Below are 19183 nucleotides of genomic sequence, written 5' to 3'. Positions count from 1 at the left end.
TAGACTGATTGAGAATAATACTTCCGCGAGAGTGAATAGTAATATTCCATATATTATAACTATGTACTAACGAAAACTGGAGAATATGTACTTCCGTGAGAATAAATAGTAATATTTGCAATTATAATTATGCAATACATATTATCATTAATAATATTGCTACATTCATAGTACAAATTTTGTATATCTCGACTGTCGTAAATCCCATTTGTTTAAGCGAACAAGTTCAAACTTTAGTCGATATACGCGCGCCGTAACGTGGACGTATAAATCAAGCTCCAATCAATTAATTAAATATGCGTGGGTAATCGGTCGAGCGTATCGCCGAGTATTGTTTTAACGGTGCAAAACGTTTTTTTTTTTTTTTTGAACTCCAGACACTTTAGAACCACACCGTAGTTTTCCCGTTCGGCAATAGTCGCGTTTCCTTTAGAGGCAAAGGTTCAATTTTGTGTGCAGTGGCCCTAAAAGGGCCTACGGGACTGGTTAGCTTTGGTTAGTGGTCCTGGAACGATGCGAACGACACGAGCGGCTGACGAGATAGACAGACACTAGGGAGGGAGTCTATTTCATGGTTAATTTGGCTAACTCGATTTCACCACCACCAACGTGACCAGCCCACCGCCGCCGCCGCCACCCTCGAAAGACCAGGACCACTACATACAGGGTGAATTCGTCGGCTACCCTCCCGTTAACGCATTGCCCGCGAATTTTTGTCTACAAGAGCGGCCGAATCGTACGGGTTATTCAAGAGATTGAAAAAATTATCTGCAACCTCAAACAGAATTTCGACGGGTGTAATAAACGCGGAAAGAATAAAAATTAATTTCTACGAGAACGTCCGTATGTTTAAATTCGATCTGTAATATCTAGATACTCCAAAGGGCCATACTATTAGAATAATAAAAGTTCACAGAAGTTTTCCACGTGAGCTTACGCATGTGAATGTTAAAGTTCAAATATTTGTAATTATAATTTATAGTTATAAAAAGCATACGCATGGGAAAGAGAGAAAATTTGTGTGCATGCGGATGTACGCGTTGCTTGCTGTTTTATTTGTACAAAATCATGTTGATAAAAACTGAGCTGTAATAAAAAATAGTACAGCATTTTGCAATTTTATTTGTACCGAAGGCAGATAACAACGGCTGGCGTACTTCCAATAAATTGCAATCGATGGTAAGCAATAAATGCGAAACAGTAGATCTAATGAAAATCCCAGTGATGGAATATACCGTTAAAATATTTAAACTTCGAATAGCCACATGCACGCGCAGAAGAAGAAATAGCCGGTTATAAAAATACGCGTCCCACCCCGCCGTACTTAATATTCCAATAAACGTGAAAAATAAAATGAAATAATGTACAAAATATAATGAAATATAATATATTCAGCGGCCATCCATTATGCAAATTAATATCGCTCTCTCGTAAAGTGAATTTGACCAAAATATTCAGACGCGCACGAGATATGTAATTCACGTTTAATGATAACATAAAAATATGTGCGTAAAATATGATAACGACGTTGCCGAGAAAACTGTCCACGTTAATGGTAAAAAAAAAAAAAAATTTTAGTAGAAGAAGAAAAGAAAGATGGGAAATTTCTTTATTATATGTATGTACCTTTCTGCACATACGCGTCGTGCTATCTTCCGAGCGGAGGAAAAACGTCAGGCAATGCACGGAGTATCAGGGGCTCGCTTTTATACGTTGGCGCGTAAGACGACAAAGACACACCTTAAGCACAGGTTTATTCCGCGACAGCGAGATATTCTCTCGCATTTGAAACATACAGAGAGCATCGTCTCTCTCTTCGGCGAACGCGTCCGCGTCGTCTACTAGCGCACGTTCTCTCCGCGGCAAAGGAAAACGCGCGTACTCCGCGTCCGAAAAAAAATCTCGGAGAAAAGTTAGATGTAAATATTAGTTGAACGCCGGACTAGTCATTATTTCTCTTTGTGCTCGCAAATGCCACTCGCTACTCTGGTATCTTTCGTAAAAGGCCGGAACAAAGGAGCGTGTCATCGCGCGACGCTCCACCCCTTGCCTCTAACTCCCCGTGCCGCCCTTACCTCTAATCTAACCCGGTCCCGATCTCCCCTAACCACCCACGGCTCGGTCACCTTCCTCTCTTTCTTTCTCTGTCTCTCTATCTTTTTTCAAGCTCGAGTCTTAATTACTGGAAGCAGAACGGGTTAAGGACTAAAACACAAGCCGACGTCGGCTGACTGATCATGGCGCGTCCCGACTGACGGCCATGCCAAATGAAAAACGGTCTAGAAAAATTATTATCACGGAAGATACGTGGCACCTGCTATCCCTTCTATCTCATTTCTTTATTTTGCACGTTCTCCTTTATATTTTTTTTTCATCTCTTTCTTTCTATTTTTTTTAACGTCAAAATTAAATATATTATTTATTTCAAAATTTAACGCAAAGTCTCAAGTATAATTAAGATCTATGATTTTTGTTCGTAAGATTTCGTGATTAATACAAATTTTGAATGAGGAAACATGTTTCCAGTAAATATACCCTATTCTTGGCAATAGCGGTCTGCATAATGTCTTGGTATCGCGAGCGTTAACGCGGTACTGCAGGGCGAAAGGCCGCGAAGCCCGAATGTGTCGTTTGCATTATACAGAAATGTGTCGTATCGCGCGGTATGTAGACGCAAACGAACAAAGTGCCGCGGTCTTTTGTGCAGTACCCAAGGGTGACAATAGGCCTTACTCTCAGCATTGTCACATGGGTTAACCAACGTTTCCGAGGGGGCTATCGCCGATGTTTGGTATGGCGGGCTATCGTCCTACTCGCCGACAGCCTCCGTCTTTTATTCAACGCCCCGCGTACCGCGACCTAACTGTAATTGCTACGTATTAGACACACACTTTTACATGATTAACTTGGACCGCCATAGTAAAACGGCAATCCCGGCAGTTACGCTACAATTGCTCTGCAATTCAATCCCTGTGTATCCGGACAGACGAAGATTTGGCCCTAGTCAATAACTGCCCTATTTACGCGATCAAATAGCGAACTTGTAGGGCCTCGAAGTCAATAATTTTTCAAATCACTCGACGGATAAACGCAGCTACAAAGTACCATTCGTGAAAAGATAAGTCGTGAATTCTGTTAAATTTTACGTACGTAACTGCTAATCTGTAATTAATTCGCACAAAGTCTTCTGCGGAAAACAAAACAATTAACTAAAAAATAATTTATGTTGTTACTTTGGAATAAACATTTTATAGCTGCTACACGTTAACGAGAATATTATCATAAACATATTTCACGTTAAATAATATAGTTTCCCCGGTGATAACGTCGATTTGCGATTAGCATTAAACGTCAATATTGTATACATAACGAGAGCAAAATGGTAGAGTGTAACGTCATTTGAAAGAAAACGATCCCGTGCGCGTTCACTGATCGAGTAAAAAAGGAGAAAAAAAAAAAAAAGAAAGAAAAAGTACTTTCGACCGCGCGATCAATTCCGCTCCTTTTTGTATCTTACGGCCACGATTTCCTCATGCGATGACGGTCATCACCGCGCGAAATGAAATCGAAACGCAATTTGTCGTTCCCCGGGTCGCCCCCTCTCGCGTATCCCTCGCAAAACCATCACACGATTACGCTAATTCGGGTATCATTTATTTTTCGTTCACCCTTCTTCTTCTTTCTTCTCCTGCCCGCCCCATCACGTCGCGCAAACGAGGCCCTAACCCTCCGCCGTCAACGAGGCCGCGCTCGATTCTGCGAACTTTGAAGTGCCGGTGGGTTTTTGATGTAGCCACCAACTGTTCCCGCGCCATGCAAAATAGTGAATCACGCATTAAGCGGAGATAAAGCGGCAAATAGCTCGAGTATATTGAACGCGACGCACAATTACACCGAAAGTAAAACCGACGCGCGTTGATACCCCGCAGAAAAATGTTTTCGCGTAGAGGGTGACGTTCGGACGACGAAGATCATCGAATTCGCAGACGGTTATCAGTAGAGACGATCTGATCGAGGAAGTCATTATTCGATAACACAAAAGACATGTGTCATTCTCGTCTATAGACGTCTACAGCCAAAGAATTTATTAGTTACATTATTTCTTATTATTTAATCACGGTCTCTGGTTCTTGACGCATCGCGCTTTTCTTCGTAATTTCGATAAATTAAATTTTATTTAAAAAATAAGATATTGCAATATATGTGAAAAAAGTATTTCCGTCACATTATTCGCAGGACGCGTCGCGGCTTTCCCATCAACGCGCGGCACGATGGGATCCAAAAAGAGAAGAAGGGTGGAGAAAAACGGGGGCAGTGCGAAAGACACGAGAGTGATCTTCGGCAAAGATGGCACGTGAGTGGCAAAGTATTAACTCTCTTCTGCATGGCGAGTATCCCGCCCTTGTTATTCCAGCCGCAAAGACACAACTCGCCACTCGACTCCGCCACGTGACCAGATCATACTTTATTGGAAAGCGTGCAAATACTCGTCACTCGCCCCGGTCGCATTTTGACGACTTTCTTCCTACCGTCGCGTATTATTATTCCCCCCGCGTATTTTTCGGCTGCGAAGCTATTTTCAATATCCGACGATTTTACAATGACAGAGAAACCGATCCAATAAAGCAGCATTTTGATGCGTTTTGTTTTGTCAAACCTCGCGTATTTCCCGTGTAAACAAAAACGGTAAAACTGAATTTCAACGCAATAATTATTTTTGTAGAAAAGAAATGGCATTCCCTTCCTCTCTCTCTCTCTTTTTTTTTCCCTTCGGTTGATGGTTATTAACCTGTCGCGATAGTTACATGCACAAATCACCATTTCAACAATATTTTTATACTCTGTCCACGGTAATCCGCGTCGTGTCTCAAAATTGATGTAATTTTAAAAACCGTTAAAATTTCGTGTTGTTTTAGTGGCCGTATAAAAATTATCTCAGGCATATATAAATATAATAAATTTAATATATATATTTTTTATACGTTCCATTTATTGGAAACGTTTAATTACAAAATAACTGTACGACTTTCGAATCAGAGAGAGCGATAAAAATTCGTATATGTATAACAAAGTTAATTTGTACATTATGTAAAAGAAAAAAACGTAAATGATTTCGATATGCGATTTGCATCGCTTCCGAAGGGAGCATAATGTCCTAACAGCGCGTTAAACGCAATCTCAGAATTTGAATGAATAATTGAACGGTCGAGAAAGCACTCGGGGGATACTTGTTATCATTGGAACAAATTAAAGCGTTAGAAGGTAAGGTTGCGAGAACAAGTACTATCCTACCACCGCGGGATTGCCTTTCAGACAGCATAGGCACAGCTAGCGAGAACTCGGCTAACAACATAATTCAATACGGGGCCACTACCTAAACGTGTTTCCGCTATCCGCCATGCTCGAGAACTTACATTTCCTGCTGTTGCTATATGATTTCCGTGACCGCCGCGAAGGGGAAAACCAATGCGCGCCATACCGTGTCCAAAGCGCAGTACGCCAGACTTTTTTATCCGATCTAAGATTTTTTTTTTTCCACTCGTTTCGCTGCTATTTGCTCGCACGAGTTTTTCCTGAGGCAGGGTCGTCCATGCTCAATAAACCGCATAGCATATGCGACTCACTAGCTAATAACCACGCGTGCGTAAGAACTTGACGTTTGCGAGTATCCTCTTTGAGATAACGATGCAGCTCGCGATCGACCGTGAGGACCCCGCGAGGGACCCGTTGCACGTAGGGCCACCTCTCCGTCTATTCCAACTTCAAGATTGTCGTTTACAGTATCGCGATCGCGTGCGCGTATTACTTAACTCAACGGCATCGTCGTTCCTCGGCGCGGTACGCTCGCGTAATCGCGTAAGCTCGTTTCACGCATTGCACGCGAAACGCCAGTACCGCGGATTCAGTCTGTCGCTAATTTGCGGTGGTAATGACCGCGTCTACGAAGGGAGGATTGACCAGCGAGGGATGCAGCGATATCCCCGCGATCTGTATCTGACGTCTGGTTGGCCAGGTTTATGAATGGGGTGGGCCCCGATCGCGGCACGATCGCGGAAGAAGATTGATCTGTCCTCGGTGATCTACGATTATTAGAAACGCCTCACGGTAAATAGGGCTCCGTTTAGCCCGCTTCGCTCGCGGCCGTTTTACGGCGGATCGCACGCGGAAGTGGTTAAAGCAAGTTAAGGTATGCGAGAAGTCCGATCGACTACCAGCGCGGTATTTTAATCGGCTTTTTCAATAATCCAGCGGCACGTCGAGAGAAGTGCTTTTTACGCGCGCGACGCGGTAATTTCGCGGAACGATTAATATCCACGCACACGCTTGTTCCTCCCGTAATCAGACGTGTCGCGTGCCCATCGTTTAATTAACGCGCGTATAATAATCGCGAGATTTCTTTTTTTTTTCCATTTGTGAAAATATAACGTTTCAATTTTTGTTTGGTCGGTCTGTGACGCGGAACACAAAGCGGGGGCCGTTTATCGATGCTCACCAATCGGACGAATTTTCGGTAAAACAGCTTTCGTCCGCAGACACCTCGTTAGAATTACACATTCGAATAATAAAATAATGAGGGAGCGGGAGGTTGAAAATGGTCATACGCGACAGTAGCTCTCTCTGCGCCGCGTATAAATATTCATGTCACATACAACAGAAGGGAGCCAGGATATCCAGGGTGTATTCACGAGAATAATGTGTTTACCGCGATGACATGTCTTGATACCTCGGCTAAGGTAACGCGAGCTTCAAATTCAATATTCCCACTCGCTGTCGCGAGAATTACAGAGAGATGTACATTTCGGTATCCTTACGGTCACATTCGAGTGATTCCGAGATGGATATACCTCAAACAATGTGTAAATCTTTTTCCCGCCCGAAGCTAGAATTCAATTACACGAGACGATATCTGCAAGTTCATAATATCGACATCGATCCGTAAATCCTGCAATATCTACTTTAAAATATAAAAAAAAAAATTTTTTTCCGCGATATCCATTTGTTACTTAACGCAAAAAAGCTAAATAAAAAAATAATTATCAACGGTATTGTGCTTACGTCGTATAAAATTTTATCGGTGGAAACGCCACTCGAAACTGGCAGAAACTACCGCTATCTGCTCGTTGATTATACATTTAGAAAATGTTTAACAGTTATTTATCTATAGCTAAGTCTCGCGGAGGTGCAATTTGACTAAACGCCAACATTCCGACGTAAAAGCTAACATAACGTCGAGACAGATGTAACACTTACCTGCCAGGCGTTGGAGTCCAGAGCAAGGTAAGACATGTTGTTAGTGTCCTCCGTGATTGAAAAATTCGTAGAGTACTCGGAAACTCCTCGCCAATTGGCACGCTACCAATATCCAGCTTGTCATTCACGTTCCAAGATGATCGACAGGCGGCATTTTCCGTCGGCAGCTCTGCGAAGAAGCGAACTGTACTGAAAAAAAAACATAAAAAGCGCTCATGTAAGTATAGGTATTAAAATCTATCTCAAATTGACGATTAACTCTAATTAATTCGAAAGTTAAAAAAAAAAAAGAAAAAAAGATCAACCGATAATTGATTTAAAAATAAATTTATCTGATAAAAAGAAAATTGTCGAATTACTAAATTATTTAATAACGAAGAAAAATTGTTCAATGAAAACTAATCTCGCAAATCTGTTCAAGAAGAATATATATATAAAAAAAAAAAACTTTATGGAATTTCTTTTTCATGTGCGCAAATGACAACGAAGGCGGCAATATCAGAAAGATTTGGCGAAAATTTCGACGATAACAAAAATGCGAATTACTTTTGTCGACCGGAGTCCCTGGGGCGTCGCGTCAACGGATCGGGAACTTAGTTAAGCAAAGTTAAATACGGCTCCCCGAGGTGGCACGACCGCTTTTTAATTGCAAACACTTTCACAAAACGAGAAGATATCCCAAGACGCTCGACAAGCGAAGATTACATCCCTAGCTTCTTTTTCGCCATCGCTGTAAACCTCTACGTATACAAATATCTGCATTTCTCCAAGATATTTACAAGTGCAATCAGACACTTAATTCGTGCCTGTGCTTAGCATCTACTTCGCGGTACCTCGGAAAGTTTACCACAACGGTGTTTAAAGATTGCTTTTACCAGAAATATAAATGTAAAAAGGTACGTCTTACAACATTTATATTAAAAATCACGTGAATTTCAGAAAGAGTCTTTCTTTCTGGGTTCTACAATTAACGAATAAAATTATTTGTCGCATCTCACAATTCCTGAACCATCTCAAATTCCGAAATGCAATAAAAATCGCTTCAAATTGAAAACAGAAAAAAAACCTACTAAAAAAATAACCATTCGATTATATAAAAAAAGATTCACGTTGGTCAAAAACATTTGTGCGTTTTAATAAACAATGTTTCCGATCCGTCAACGAATTCTTGCCGACAATGGTAAAACTTCAGGAAATAGTTTATCATTAAAAGCTTTTTCTCTCGCTCTCTTTCATCAAATTTGCATTTATGCAATTATATATACTCGATTCTCTAAATTAAAACGCATATAACACCACGCATCTTCCAATACATTCGCGTTTTATGCAAATCTGTTCGAATAAAAAAATAATATTAAACTTAAACGCATGAAATACAACAATATTTTCAACCACATATTTCTCTACTTTGCAATCTCTTTCTCTCCTTCCTCTCGCCGCATTTAAATCAAACGGCAATCAAATATCAGTGGCACCGTTGACTTCATTATTTAGCATCACAAAGTTTCGTGCAACAAACGAGTCAATCTGACCAGCAATTTGCCGGCCGTCTGTATTGTTTATCGCTATATCCGACTTGTGTATCGTCCTCCCGCAGACGTGAACTCAAATTTTAAACCTTTACGACCGAAATAATGAACCTTACATTATGCAAATAAAATATCTTTATACACGGTAATCCTTGTTGATTTCGAGAACAAATGCTTAAGCTCGAGAATCATTCTTCGCGAATAACATAAGATTATTTTTGCAACATAAAACGCTTTTTAAACAGCTAAAAATCAGACACCGTCACATTTCATGAAAATAATGTTTGTGTCATTTCATTTTTATTCTATTTATTCCCTTGTTATTTTTTAAATTTAATTTTATTATTTTTTTTTCATTTTTTTTATTTTTTTTTTGTAGTATTTATTCAGCCATAATTTTACGTTTATTGTCAAAGGTTTTCACGTCCACCTGAATTTACAATAGAAATTTTAAAAAACAAAGCGCAATTTCTACAACGCCGCGCCACGTTTATTAAACAAAAAAAAATTTTGTTCGTCGATCATTTTCGCTTCGTTACTCGCAAACGTGTGTGATCGTTCACACGCAGAAAAGAAGCCTCTCTTTTTTGTAATTCGTAAGATGTGACAGAGATATTGCTGTGCGACACATTTCTCAAAGTAAAAGAAGGGAAACAGTTGCGAAATATATCCAGGATGATTTTTTCGACCGCGTCGTAGCTGTGTTGTTCTGAGTGGCCCAACAACCGCTTTGGTTTTTTTTTATATTGCTCCGAGGATCTGTGTACGTACAAGAAACGACGCTCCAAAATTCTGTTTACGGTCCAAAGTTACCGTGCACTACGGCGACCACTCGCGCGGACACGAAATCGTTGCGTACGTTTTATTTTGTTAGTTTTTTTGAAGCACATCTCGCAATGCTCATCGCGACGATTAAAGCCACGGTCGGTCCGGAGATACAACGCAGACTCACCTCGTCTCAATCTCCCGGCGAGTCACTTGTGGACGGCGGCAACGGCATCGGCGACGGTTACCGGCGAAACTTGCGTTTTCACGTCGAACGGAAAAGCCGAAAATACGAGTTTCCGCGATGCGTCCGTCGAGAGACGCGCACGAACGCACACGCGTGTCTTCGTAACTTAATCCGCAAGCGGATTATCGGAGGCTAATTCGAAACACAGTCAGACTGTCTTTGTCTCTCTCTCCTTTCTCGCTCACTCTCGCGTTTCTACCGACCAGCCGTACCCTTCCTCCGCTCCCTTCCGTGATTTTTCTTTTTTCTTACCCCCTCTCCACCCCCGCTGGTCTCTTCCTCGCGTTCGCGGACAGTCCGCCTCTCCTCTCTCTCTTTCTCCTTCACCCGTAAGTACCGCCGGACAGTATATGTATGTACTCGATCGCACCTTGGGATCACTCGACGACTCGTCGAAGATGGCAGGCGGACCGGTGGTCTCGCGGGCCCCGGCACGCCGACGATGACGCGTGCCGCGCGTGAAAATGCACGGAAGAGACGAAAGTGCCGGGTGAGCTTTCGGTCGCGCCGCGTCGCGTTACGTATCGCTCCGTCGCGCTGCGCGTTTCCCGTATCTCGCGTCGTGCGTCCCAACGTGTATTGGCCCACCGCACGTGGCGCGTCGCGACGTCGCACTGCGCTTCGGGCGAGAGAGGCGCCGCGGCGCCCCCCTACCCCTGTAAGCCTCCTCCCGGCCGCCCCGTATGCCACCCCTGCCTCGGCGACGATGCGCCTTCGCTACCCGCGGCGCGGTGCTATCGCCTGCCCCCGCGGGGGTGTGGTGCCTCCGCCTAGTCACACGACGGACCCTGCGCGGCCCTGTTTCACATACCTGTGCCGGCGCCGGAGAGGGATGACGGCGAGCTAACCTAACCCGAAGCGCGTCGCGACGCGTCGCGTCGCGTCGCGACGTTACTTACGCGAACCGAGCCATGTCGGGGCTGCTTATCCTGCCGGCGAGCGGATTTTAACAGGAGGAACGACGCTAGCGATCGCGTAGACAGACAAGACTAGCGAATGACACGGCGACGCAAATCTCCGTTATCAATGAGCGACGGAAAGATTTTATTTGCCCCAAACCTACTTTCGAATCTAAATATTTAATTAAAAGCTTAAATTTAATGTCAAATATTAATTAAGGAAACTATTTTTTTTTTTCTACAAAATAATGTAGCAATAAATACGAGATTCAAAGATTAATTAGATTAAGCGGTTTCATATTACTTGCCTAAAGTCAAACAAGTTCTATGGAACTTTCAAAAAAGAAGATCATCACGCGTTTTCGATAAGAAAAGAGAGGAGTGCGTAAACTTATCAATTTCAAAATCTTTAATTTCTTTTTACTTTTAATTCGGTCGCCTCGCGTATTTTGTCTCAAACTAGACTGTTTCTGGAGTCTCGGCATAATTTATCTCGCGGAGAGTTTGAAATCTGCCCGAAAAGTCGTCGGTACGTATGACGGGACGAGAGAAAGCTGCGGAAAGGTGAGAAGGAACGCAACCACCGGCGGATATCGTGGATGGTTCGCCAGCTCGGGATTCACGCGAGATGTTACCGCAGCATCCCTGCTATCTGTCCCGGCAGCGTCGCGCAATTCACGGATACATTCGCGCGCGACGTACACAGGAAACGAGCGTCTAGCCGGCGCAATCTGCGCATGACCGATCGATGTTCCCCTCGTTACCCTCCGCTCGCGAGTTTCTCCTTGGGTATGCCGCCACTACCGTACTCTGGTCCACCCTGTCACCCTCCCTCCACCCTGTTATTCTCCCCCTCTCTTGTGATGCTGTATGCACAGTGCGCTGCTGCGAGTTACCACGCTGCAGCCTCTTTCTTCGAACGTTCCTGCCGCCGCTCCGCGTCTCCTCGCCCGTCCCACACTCGTGCTTTTGCCCCCGTCAAGGAGAAAACGGGAGCGGCGCAGGAGGAACAAGAGGCTGGAGGAGGTAGCGAAGAAAGAGGAAGAGACGGCGGAGGGAGAGTGGAAAAAGTGGAGGGAAAGAGAAGGTGTCTGCGAGCAGGCCAAGACGCAGCTTCTGTTTTCCTCGCCCCCTCGCCCCCGGAGATTTCGGCGAGTTTTCACGCCGGCGTTATTACGCCCTCGCTTTTCTTTTTCCCTTCGCCTTTTGGAACCGGCTTCCCTTTTCCTCTTCCCGCGCGACGTTTGGTCTCGCATTCTACGTGGAACCTCGTTTGCTCCCCGCGAAGGGGGTGGCTGTACGGTGACGAGCGCCGCTGATTTTAGGTTGGAATGCAGCCATTCGGAAAGTGTGTTTTCGTGTACGGAGCCGGTCGATATTTTTTTTCACGAGCAGTCGAACAACCTCTCTCTCGGAATTTTTCGCGATTTTTAGACGAGCCCGAAGTTCCTCGTTCGTGTCTTTTATCAAAAAGTATCGTTTAAAATTTTTTTTTATTTTCTAACTCATATACTTAATATTATTTACGAAGACATAACGAATTATAAGCATTTAAAATACAAATTGATAACTTATATCTGTCACGCGTCAATTAAGCGATACATTGAATAAGAATTTATTAAAATTAATAAAAAATCAATTAATTATTGCCTCGCCAGGGTGATTATAAGCACGCCGATGGATTACGATATGAATAATTGCACGTGATAAAAGAAAAATCGTAGTTAGTGGTGCAATTAATTTAGCAACGTTTTCGCAAGAATTTCGTACTATATTATTCAATACCGGAGCGTTATTCAAGAATGAGACATAATGAGGGTCTTGCGGAACAATCAGTTTCAATCATCCTCTCGGAACAATAATTAACAGTCCGTAGTTGTCTAGTACTGTCGAGCACGTCACGTGCAGCCACAATCAGAAGGCCTTATATGGATCAACTGACCGGCTCGCGCATATTAGATTTCATCTTTAATATCTCAGGTACGGTATAACGCGGTTTATCACCGGCCAGCGTACCTAACGACATTAAATACTGATTATTTCCAATAATAAGCGGTGTATATTAGCGCCGCGTGTATGTCAGATTCATTTCGATGTAATTCCCTTCAGTCGGCACCGCGAATGTCATGACAGTTTCATGCAACGCGCGCGGTCCTCAATGCGGTGCCCTTGGGCACCATGTCGCTCGCTGATCCATTTGTGCGCGCCCGCAATTGACCATTCAAGCGATCCAACGCAAATTTGAGTCAGCCGTTGTTATTAAAATTAATCGTTTCTTTTACCGGGATTCAACATCAAAACGTAAACGTTCTCGCGAAAGGAAATCGCATATTCGCTACATTTTTTTTTTCCCTCCACCCTCCTTTCTTTTACTTTGAACATTCGACAGGTTGAAAACGTGTGCTTTTATCATTAAAATATAATTCTAAAATATAATTATAGCCGCGATTTATTTATTTATTAATCGATCCGCGCGGCTTTTATTCTCCGTACGCGTCACGCGGATCGATGCGTTTGAGCCGCGACCGGCGGCACGAGGAACGACTCCGCGGGGAATCGCGGGTCTCGATCGCGGCGTCCAGCCGATCAGAGTCCGCGTTAAGCTACGAGAGAGGTCAAGCCGTTCATCTTATCCCTGGAAAGCGCCGCGCCACCACGCCTATGTTAAATCGTGACTCGATCGGGAAGAAGGAAGAGAAGCGCCGGTGTTATATTAGCGCCCGGGAACAACCTGATGCCGAACCGCCGTCGGTGCTCATCGCCGGTCTGTTCGTGAATCGCTCGTGGAGGCGCAAGGAGAAGGAAGGGGTGAGAGAAGCGAGATCGGCAAACAACGTGGGGCCGTGTTGCACAATTAACGAGACCCGTCGATTCGACTCGAGTGGAGTACGGATAGAGTGGTGAGGTCGAGTGGGGTCAGGTCGAGAGTGCGGTCGCGTGGTACGAGTCGTCGTCACTCGTGCCACACGATACCGCCGCGGCATTTCGGGCGCAATTGCGATTCGCGTAGACGGAGAATAGCACGGATTACCGACCTCTCTGGCCGCGGTTCGCGGTAATGCTTAGAAGGGAGAAGGCGGAGTTCGCTCGCCATTACCCGCGATCGATTTTGCGACTTTGCCTAAAGTCTCCTCGGGAGAACTAAAAAGAAAGTCTTTTGTCCCTTCCGCTTTTTTTTTTCATAAAATAGTGGTAAATTAAATAGAGAAAATATCGGCGCAAAAACGTTTTTGATATTAAATTTTCTAATTGGCTTTAAACTATTTTTTTTATCTTCGAGGGAAAAAAATTATGCTTGTATCTATTTGATTAAAAATAAAAGTATCGTTAATTAATTTTTTTAATGATTAGTTGGGTTCGTGATAACGTTAATTTTCAGAAATTATTGGAAAACAATTCCCTATTTGCCGTCGAAATTGATGCTTCACTTTAGAAGACGGCCGTGTCTTTTAAAGCAATTCAACCTGTTACGAGCGTTATTTCTCAAGAAATCTACTCTAACCTATTTTGTTTTCGGGGACGTGACGTTATAGCGCCACAACTTGTTCGTGTGATGCAATTTAACTACCACGTCATTACTCCCGAAGTTAAGCCGGTGTAAGTTCGAAATTACTAGTTAAATTGCATATATCTATACGAGAGCCGAGAGCGCCGTGTAATCTGCCCATGTGTTTATCCATCGGTAGGTAGTCGTGCATATACCGTGCCTCTCCATCATCGGGATGGTCACCAGGACCATCTTAGCCTAATTACCTAATAATTCGAGGCGGTAACTTCGACTCCGCCTAAGTGGTTTGCGCCCATCGTGAGAAAACCGATATATCTATAACTGCTAAATTGCAACAGACCATATCTTTATGCATGGTCCTAGCCTGACAAACTTGCTCATGATTCATCAAACTTATATTCTTTATCACATGCAATTATTTGAACGCGGTGATATTTTCATATTAATATACATATTTAATATTTCATTTTAATAACAGAAAAAAATATTATAATTAAATATTTCTCGACAAACCGCGTATATATTTTTCCTAATATTATTATTGAGCGGGATATTCCATATTAAAATAGCATTCGATATTTTAAACGTAGCAAAAAAAAAATAATTAAAAAATAGAAAGGTAAAAAAAAAAAGGAGCTATTTCTCAAAGAAATAACTAATTTATATTATTTCAACAGACAAATAATTCTTTCGATCAAACCGTTTTCAATTTTCGACTCGATAGCGCTCAAGTGCTTCGAAGAAAAAAAATCATGCGATCAATAGAGTGTTCAATCAATAAATCCGCTCTGATCCGCGGATCCCTAGACGTAAAGGGATACTCCCCGAATTGATCGCCTATTGATTTGCGGGGACTGCAAACGGATCGCCCCTGCGAGTATCCTTTCACGTAGCAAGCGCTCCGGGCTGTCAGGTGCCAGGACCATTCTTGTCCCGAAAATGTAAGGATCGCGAGCTGATTTTTCTATAAACACGTCTGCACACGGGCTCCAGACCACGAAGCTGGCGCGGTTATTGACTCAAACGCGTGGCAAATTCGTGGCCCTTTTCAAACGTCTCTCTTCCCGTCCCTCGACACGCATCGACGGGATTGCACCTCACGTAATACGTCTCGCGGTAATTCGCCTTATTGTTACGTCAATCCACTCGTCTACTTGCCTGTTCTCAAAACAGCGCAAGAGCCCGCGAGCTGGATCGTCGGACGACGCGACGACGGAGACTCGAGTTTCCTTTGAAACGATTTTTTTTTTTCCCGTCGCGATCGCAACAACGGCGGTAAATAAATATTTGCCGCGGTGTAAAAAGTAGAGAGAGAGAGAGAGAGAGAGCAAAAAAAAGAAAAAGAAAATGTAAACTGTATTTATTTAAACGTCCATTTTCCGGCGCCTTCTTCGGCTCCATTTTCTTAGTCTTCCGAAACTTCGTTTCGCGAAGTCCGCGAAGGGCGACGGACAAAGAAACGCGGTAAGGGCGAGCCGGGAGCCCAAACTTTCGTAATTACAATAAACAAGTCCTTCGCGCGCGCGCGGGGGGAAAGGGGGAAGCAAAACGCCACCCTTCGCCCTTTCCTGCCTCGTCTCCCGCCCCCGCCTGAGAGTACAAACGCCTCGCGGTAATAACATGCAAATTGCCGGCTTACCTAACGTCTGGACTTTGTGAGGTCTTTTTGAAATGTGATTTCTTGCTACTTTGAATCCGCGAGTGGCGCGAGACCGTCCTTTGAAGTTCCCGGCTTTACTTTTATAAGAGGGTCAAAAGCTCGCGTCGTCCGCAAGTGGAATATCGATGATCGGCTTTTTATCGCAGATTTATTTCGCAACGGTTTCCAAGAAGCAGCGACACTTGTTGCAACAATTACGCGATAAAACGATAAAGATCATGCGAATGTATTAATAATTTTTACTGATATATTAACATAAACGTTAATGAGCCAAATTAAATAAGCCTTATACTTTTAATTCTGTTATAAATCGCCGGAAAATGACACTGAGCGGAAAGGGGACGTGTCGTTTCAGCATTCGCATATGCCGACAGGTTAGAAACGACCTCGGCGACAATCGGAAAAGCAAACGCGACCGAGATGCTTCTCAAGCGCACATGCGTATACATATATGCAAGAATAATAAATGCAGCTTACCATGGATGATAATATGGCTTCATCCTGGCGTTCACCCTCCAGCTATGCCGAACCTGATGTACGTTCGAATTAGTCGATGCCCCGCGAAGTGGAACGTGGAAACGCGGCGAACGATGAGCGCCGATGCGCAACGGCGATCCTAATAGCGGCCTCTGCTCGTGTCACGCATGTATGTGTGACGTCGCGATTCTCTCCTGCGTCGATTGTTTCGTCGTGGGACGCGCAGGAAGCGGCCGCGTCGCGTCGCGACCGGCGCGCGCGATACCCGGTAGCAATAGAAAACAAGATGACGGTGGAGTCGCGACCACGCGCACCGTACCGATAATCACGCTAATGACCGCGTGTCACCCCTCCTCCCCCCCTGACAATTTCGATGCCGTAGGACGCGGACGGGGCGGCGGAAAGCGTGATATACCCGGCTTCTCCCCGTATCGCCCGTGGTCAAAGCGTGGCGTGATCAAGTAGCGTTTGAGAGCCGAGGGATGCGCCGTCCTCGCGCGAATTCCAACGTCGCTGTCCGGACACGAAACGAGCGGGCGGGACGGGAGCCGCGCGCCCAACCGCGGCGTACCCGACGGCACTTATAATTCGCGATAAAACATTGGTTCGCCCCGCTGTTGAGAAGGCACGCGGGGAGGGAACCCGCACTCCGCTCACCGGCGACGAACAACACGCTCCCGACTGTACGTTCCTCGCGGATCGGAATTCCGAAACGACCGGAACCGGACTATCGATGTATCGATTAACCTACCACGCGCGTGACACACGATCGCCGTCTCGCGGTTGTTTCGAATTTATCGCGTGGCCGGCGGACAACTTATCTTTAATACGACGCGACGTTTAAGCGATATAATTTACCGGTCCCTTCGCTCCTTTTGCCCTTATTTCGAGTGGATTTAAGTAAGGACCCGTATTAAAAGAAGCCGGAGCTCACTCGATGATTTACCGCGCTAAATTAGAATTGGTCCTCGCGATAATAACAGAACTCGACTCATCTGCCTGCTACCAAAAACCGTATTTTCTCGTTTCTAATTTTCTCTGGACATCTCTTTGTCCCCGCTGTATGTTGCGGCTATAAACTTCGTCCAATGGGCAAACTGGGTTATTGTAAATAGCAAACACACCGTGGGGCTTCTTTAGCCATCAGTTTCGCGATACATTCTATCCGCGTTCCATGCAGGTTGTCAGAAAAGCACTCTCATAAACAATGCGAGACAATGTGTTTCATTTGATCATGACTTTCTCGGGAGTTTTCATAATATAAAGGATTTTTAATTTAATGACTGTACAACATTACGTAATTATCATTTATGAGAAAAGTAGACGGATAAACTAGACGTACTAACAATTCTAAAATTATTATAAAATTCAAAGAATAAACGTCAGCAATATTAATGTTAAATGAACATCGAAATTAATTTAGCTAAAGATTTTTTTTTAATTATCAATAAAAAAAAAATATATATATGTTTTTTTAAATTCATAAAAATATAGAAAAATACCGGAATACATATCTTCTCCGATTTTCGATACATTTTCCGTAGAAAATATTTATCAAACATCCGTCCAAGATTTAGAAACGTCGAAAGCACCCTGCTATTTCCTTCTCTTTTTGCGCGCAATCATTATTCTCGAGGAGTGCAGTGACTTGCACTTCGGGGTCCTCAGAGGGTTAAATTCGCTCTGGCCACGAAAACGGCGGCGGTGCCCCTAAAGAAGGAGGCAAGGGGGCCCCTTCTCGTGGCGGAAACGATTCGGGCGTTAGTATGGAACGGGCGAGAGACTTTATCATCGCGGTCGCTCGTCTCTCTCATTAGTTAGCTGGCACGCCGCCCCCGGGGCCGGACTGTGCGTGAGTTTAATCTGTGCGGCCTGCGGGCGCGTGTGCGTGAACGCTCTCCTCCCCCCCCCCCTGTTTCTCTCTTTCTCTCTCTTTCTCACCCTTGTCTCGGATCGTCATACGTACGTGTGTAACGCGTGTGTACTTGTGTGAGATACGGCGTGGGCGGCGCGCACACGCTACGGTATTTTAAGGGGGGCCCAGGGGGAGGGGACGCGAAAAGCGGCACGAAAGCCGCGTAATATGGGAATGCAAGGCGGTTCGATTTTAAGTGGAGAGAACAAATATCCCTTTCCTTATACTCCGCGCCGGCTAGACCTCAATTATCAAAGAATCCCGCGGAGGCGGCGGTGGATGGCGAGCTTCTTGCCGAAGCACCGGCGGGGGCGGGATAAATTCGTGGTTTAGAATCGCGCGTAGCCGAGAGGGTACCGACGCTCGCCGACATGCCGACAAGCAGCCTCACGCAGACGGGAGAGCAATTTGAATAATCGTAAACTGGCGAGCTCCTTTTTCTCTTTCTTAATGCGAACGCGAAGAAGCTACGAATAATCGCCTAAATTTTTTTCCTGGTTTATTTCTTTAATTTTATCGTCAATTAATTTGAAAGTTTCTATTTTGCTAATCTCATTTTCAGTTCATCGATACTTATAATCGATATAATAAACGCGTTGAAAATTCCTAACTGCTAACAAAGAAATAGAATAACGTCGAAAATTGTATAATAATGCTAATGTATAATCAAGCCAGGAAACCGCGGTTCGACCTAATTTCACGTAATCACAAATCTTTTGTGGACGACTGTGTATAATCATGTATAATAAATTAACAATTTATAAAATCGGGACAAGGAAGGATCTCCGCATTAGGGTACAAATTAGAAGCAAGAAAACGGAACTACAATGAGCGTGTAAAAAAGGAGCGCCTTTTCTAAAAGCTCTAACTTTGTGGATAAGTGGGCACCGTTGGTCATTATACCATCGAATACGCCAATTTTTCACTTGAAC

At 44.2% G+C, this 19183-nt stretch overlaps 1 protein-coding gene across 4 annotated transcripts in view; it reads right to left on the bottom strand.

The window, feature by feature from the left end:
* Tfap-2 (transcription factor AP-2) overlaps window positions 1–19183 on the bottom strand; it is a 202420-nt gene that overhangs the window by 142742 nt on the left and 40495 nt on the right. For 2 of the 4 annotated variants that reach the window (XM_070657081.1, XM_070657082.1), the window contains one exon: window positions 7252–7440. In XM_070657081.1, the coding sequence (XP_070513182.1) occupies window positions 7252–7287 (36 nt within the window). In that variant the 5' untranslated portion in view covers window positions 7288–7440. Of the gene's footprint in view, window positions 1–7251; window positions 7441–9732; window positions 10343–16336; window positions 17422–19183 lie in introns of those variants that run through there. The other 2 variants (XM_070657084.1, XM_070657083.1) reach the window with 2 other exon arrangements.

This window comes from Cardiocondyla obscurior, linkage group LG05 (assembly GCF_019399895.1).
Source record: "Cardiocondyla obscurior isolate alpha-2009 linkage group LG05, Cobs3.1, whole genome shotgun sequence".
NCBI lineage: Eukaryota > Metazoa > Arthropoda > Insecta > Hymenoptera > Formicidae > Cardiocondyla > Cardiocondyla obscurior.
This window is presented reverse-complemented; position numbering and strand designations above follow the sequence as displayed.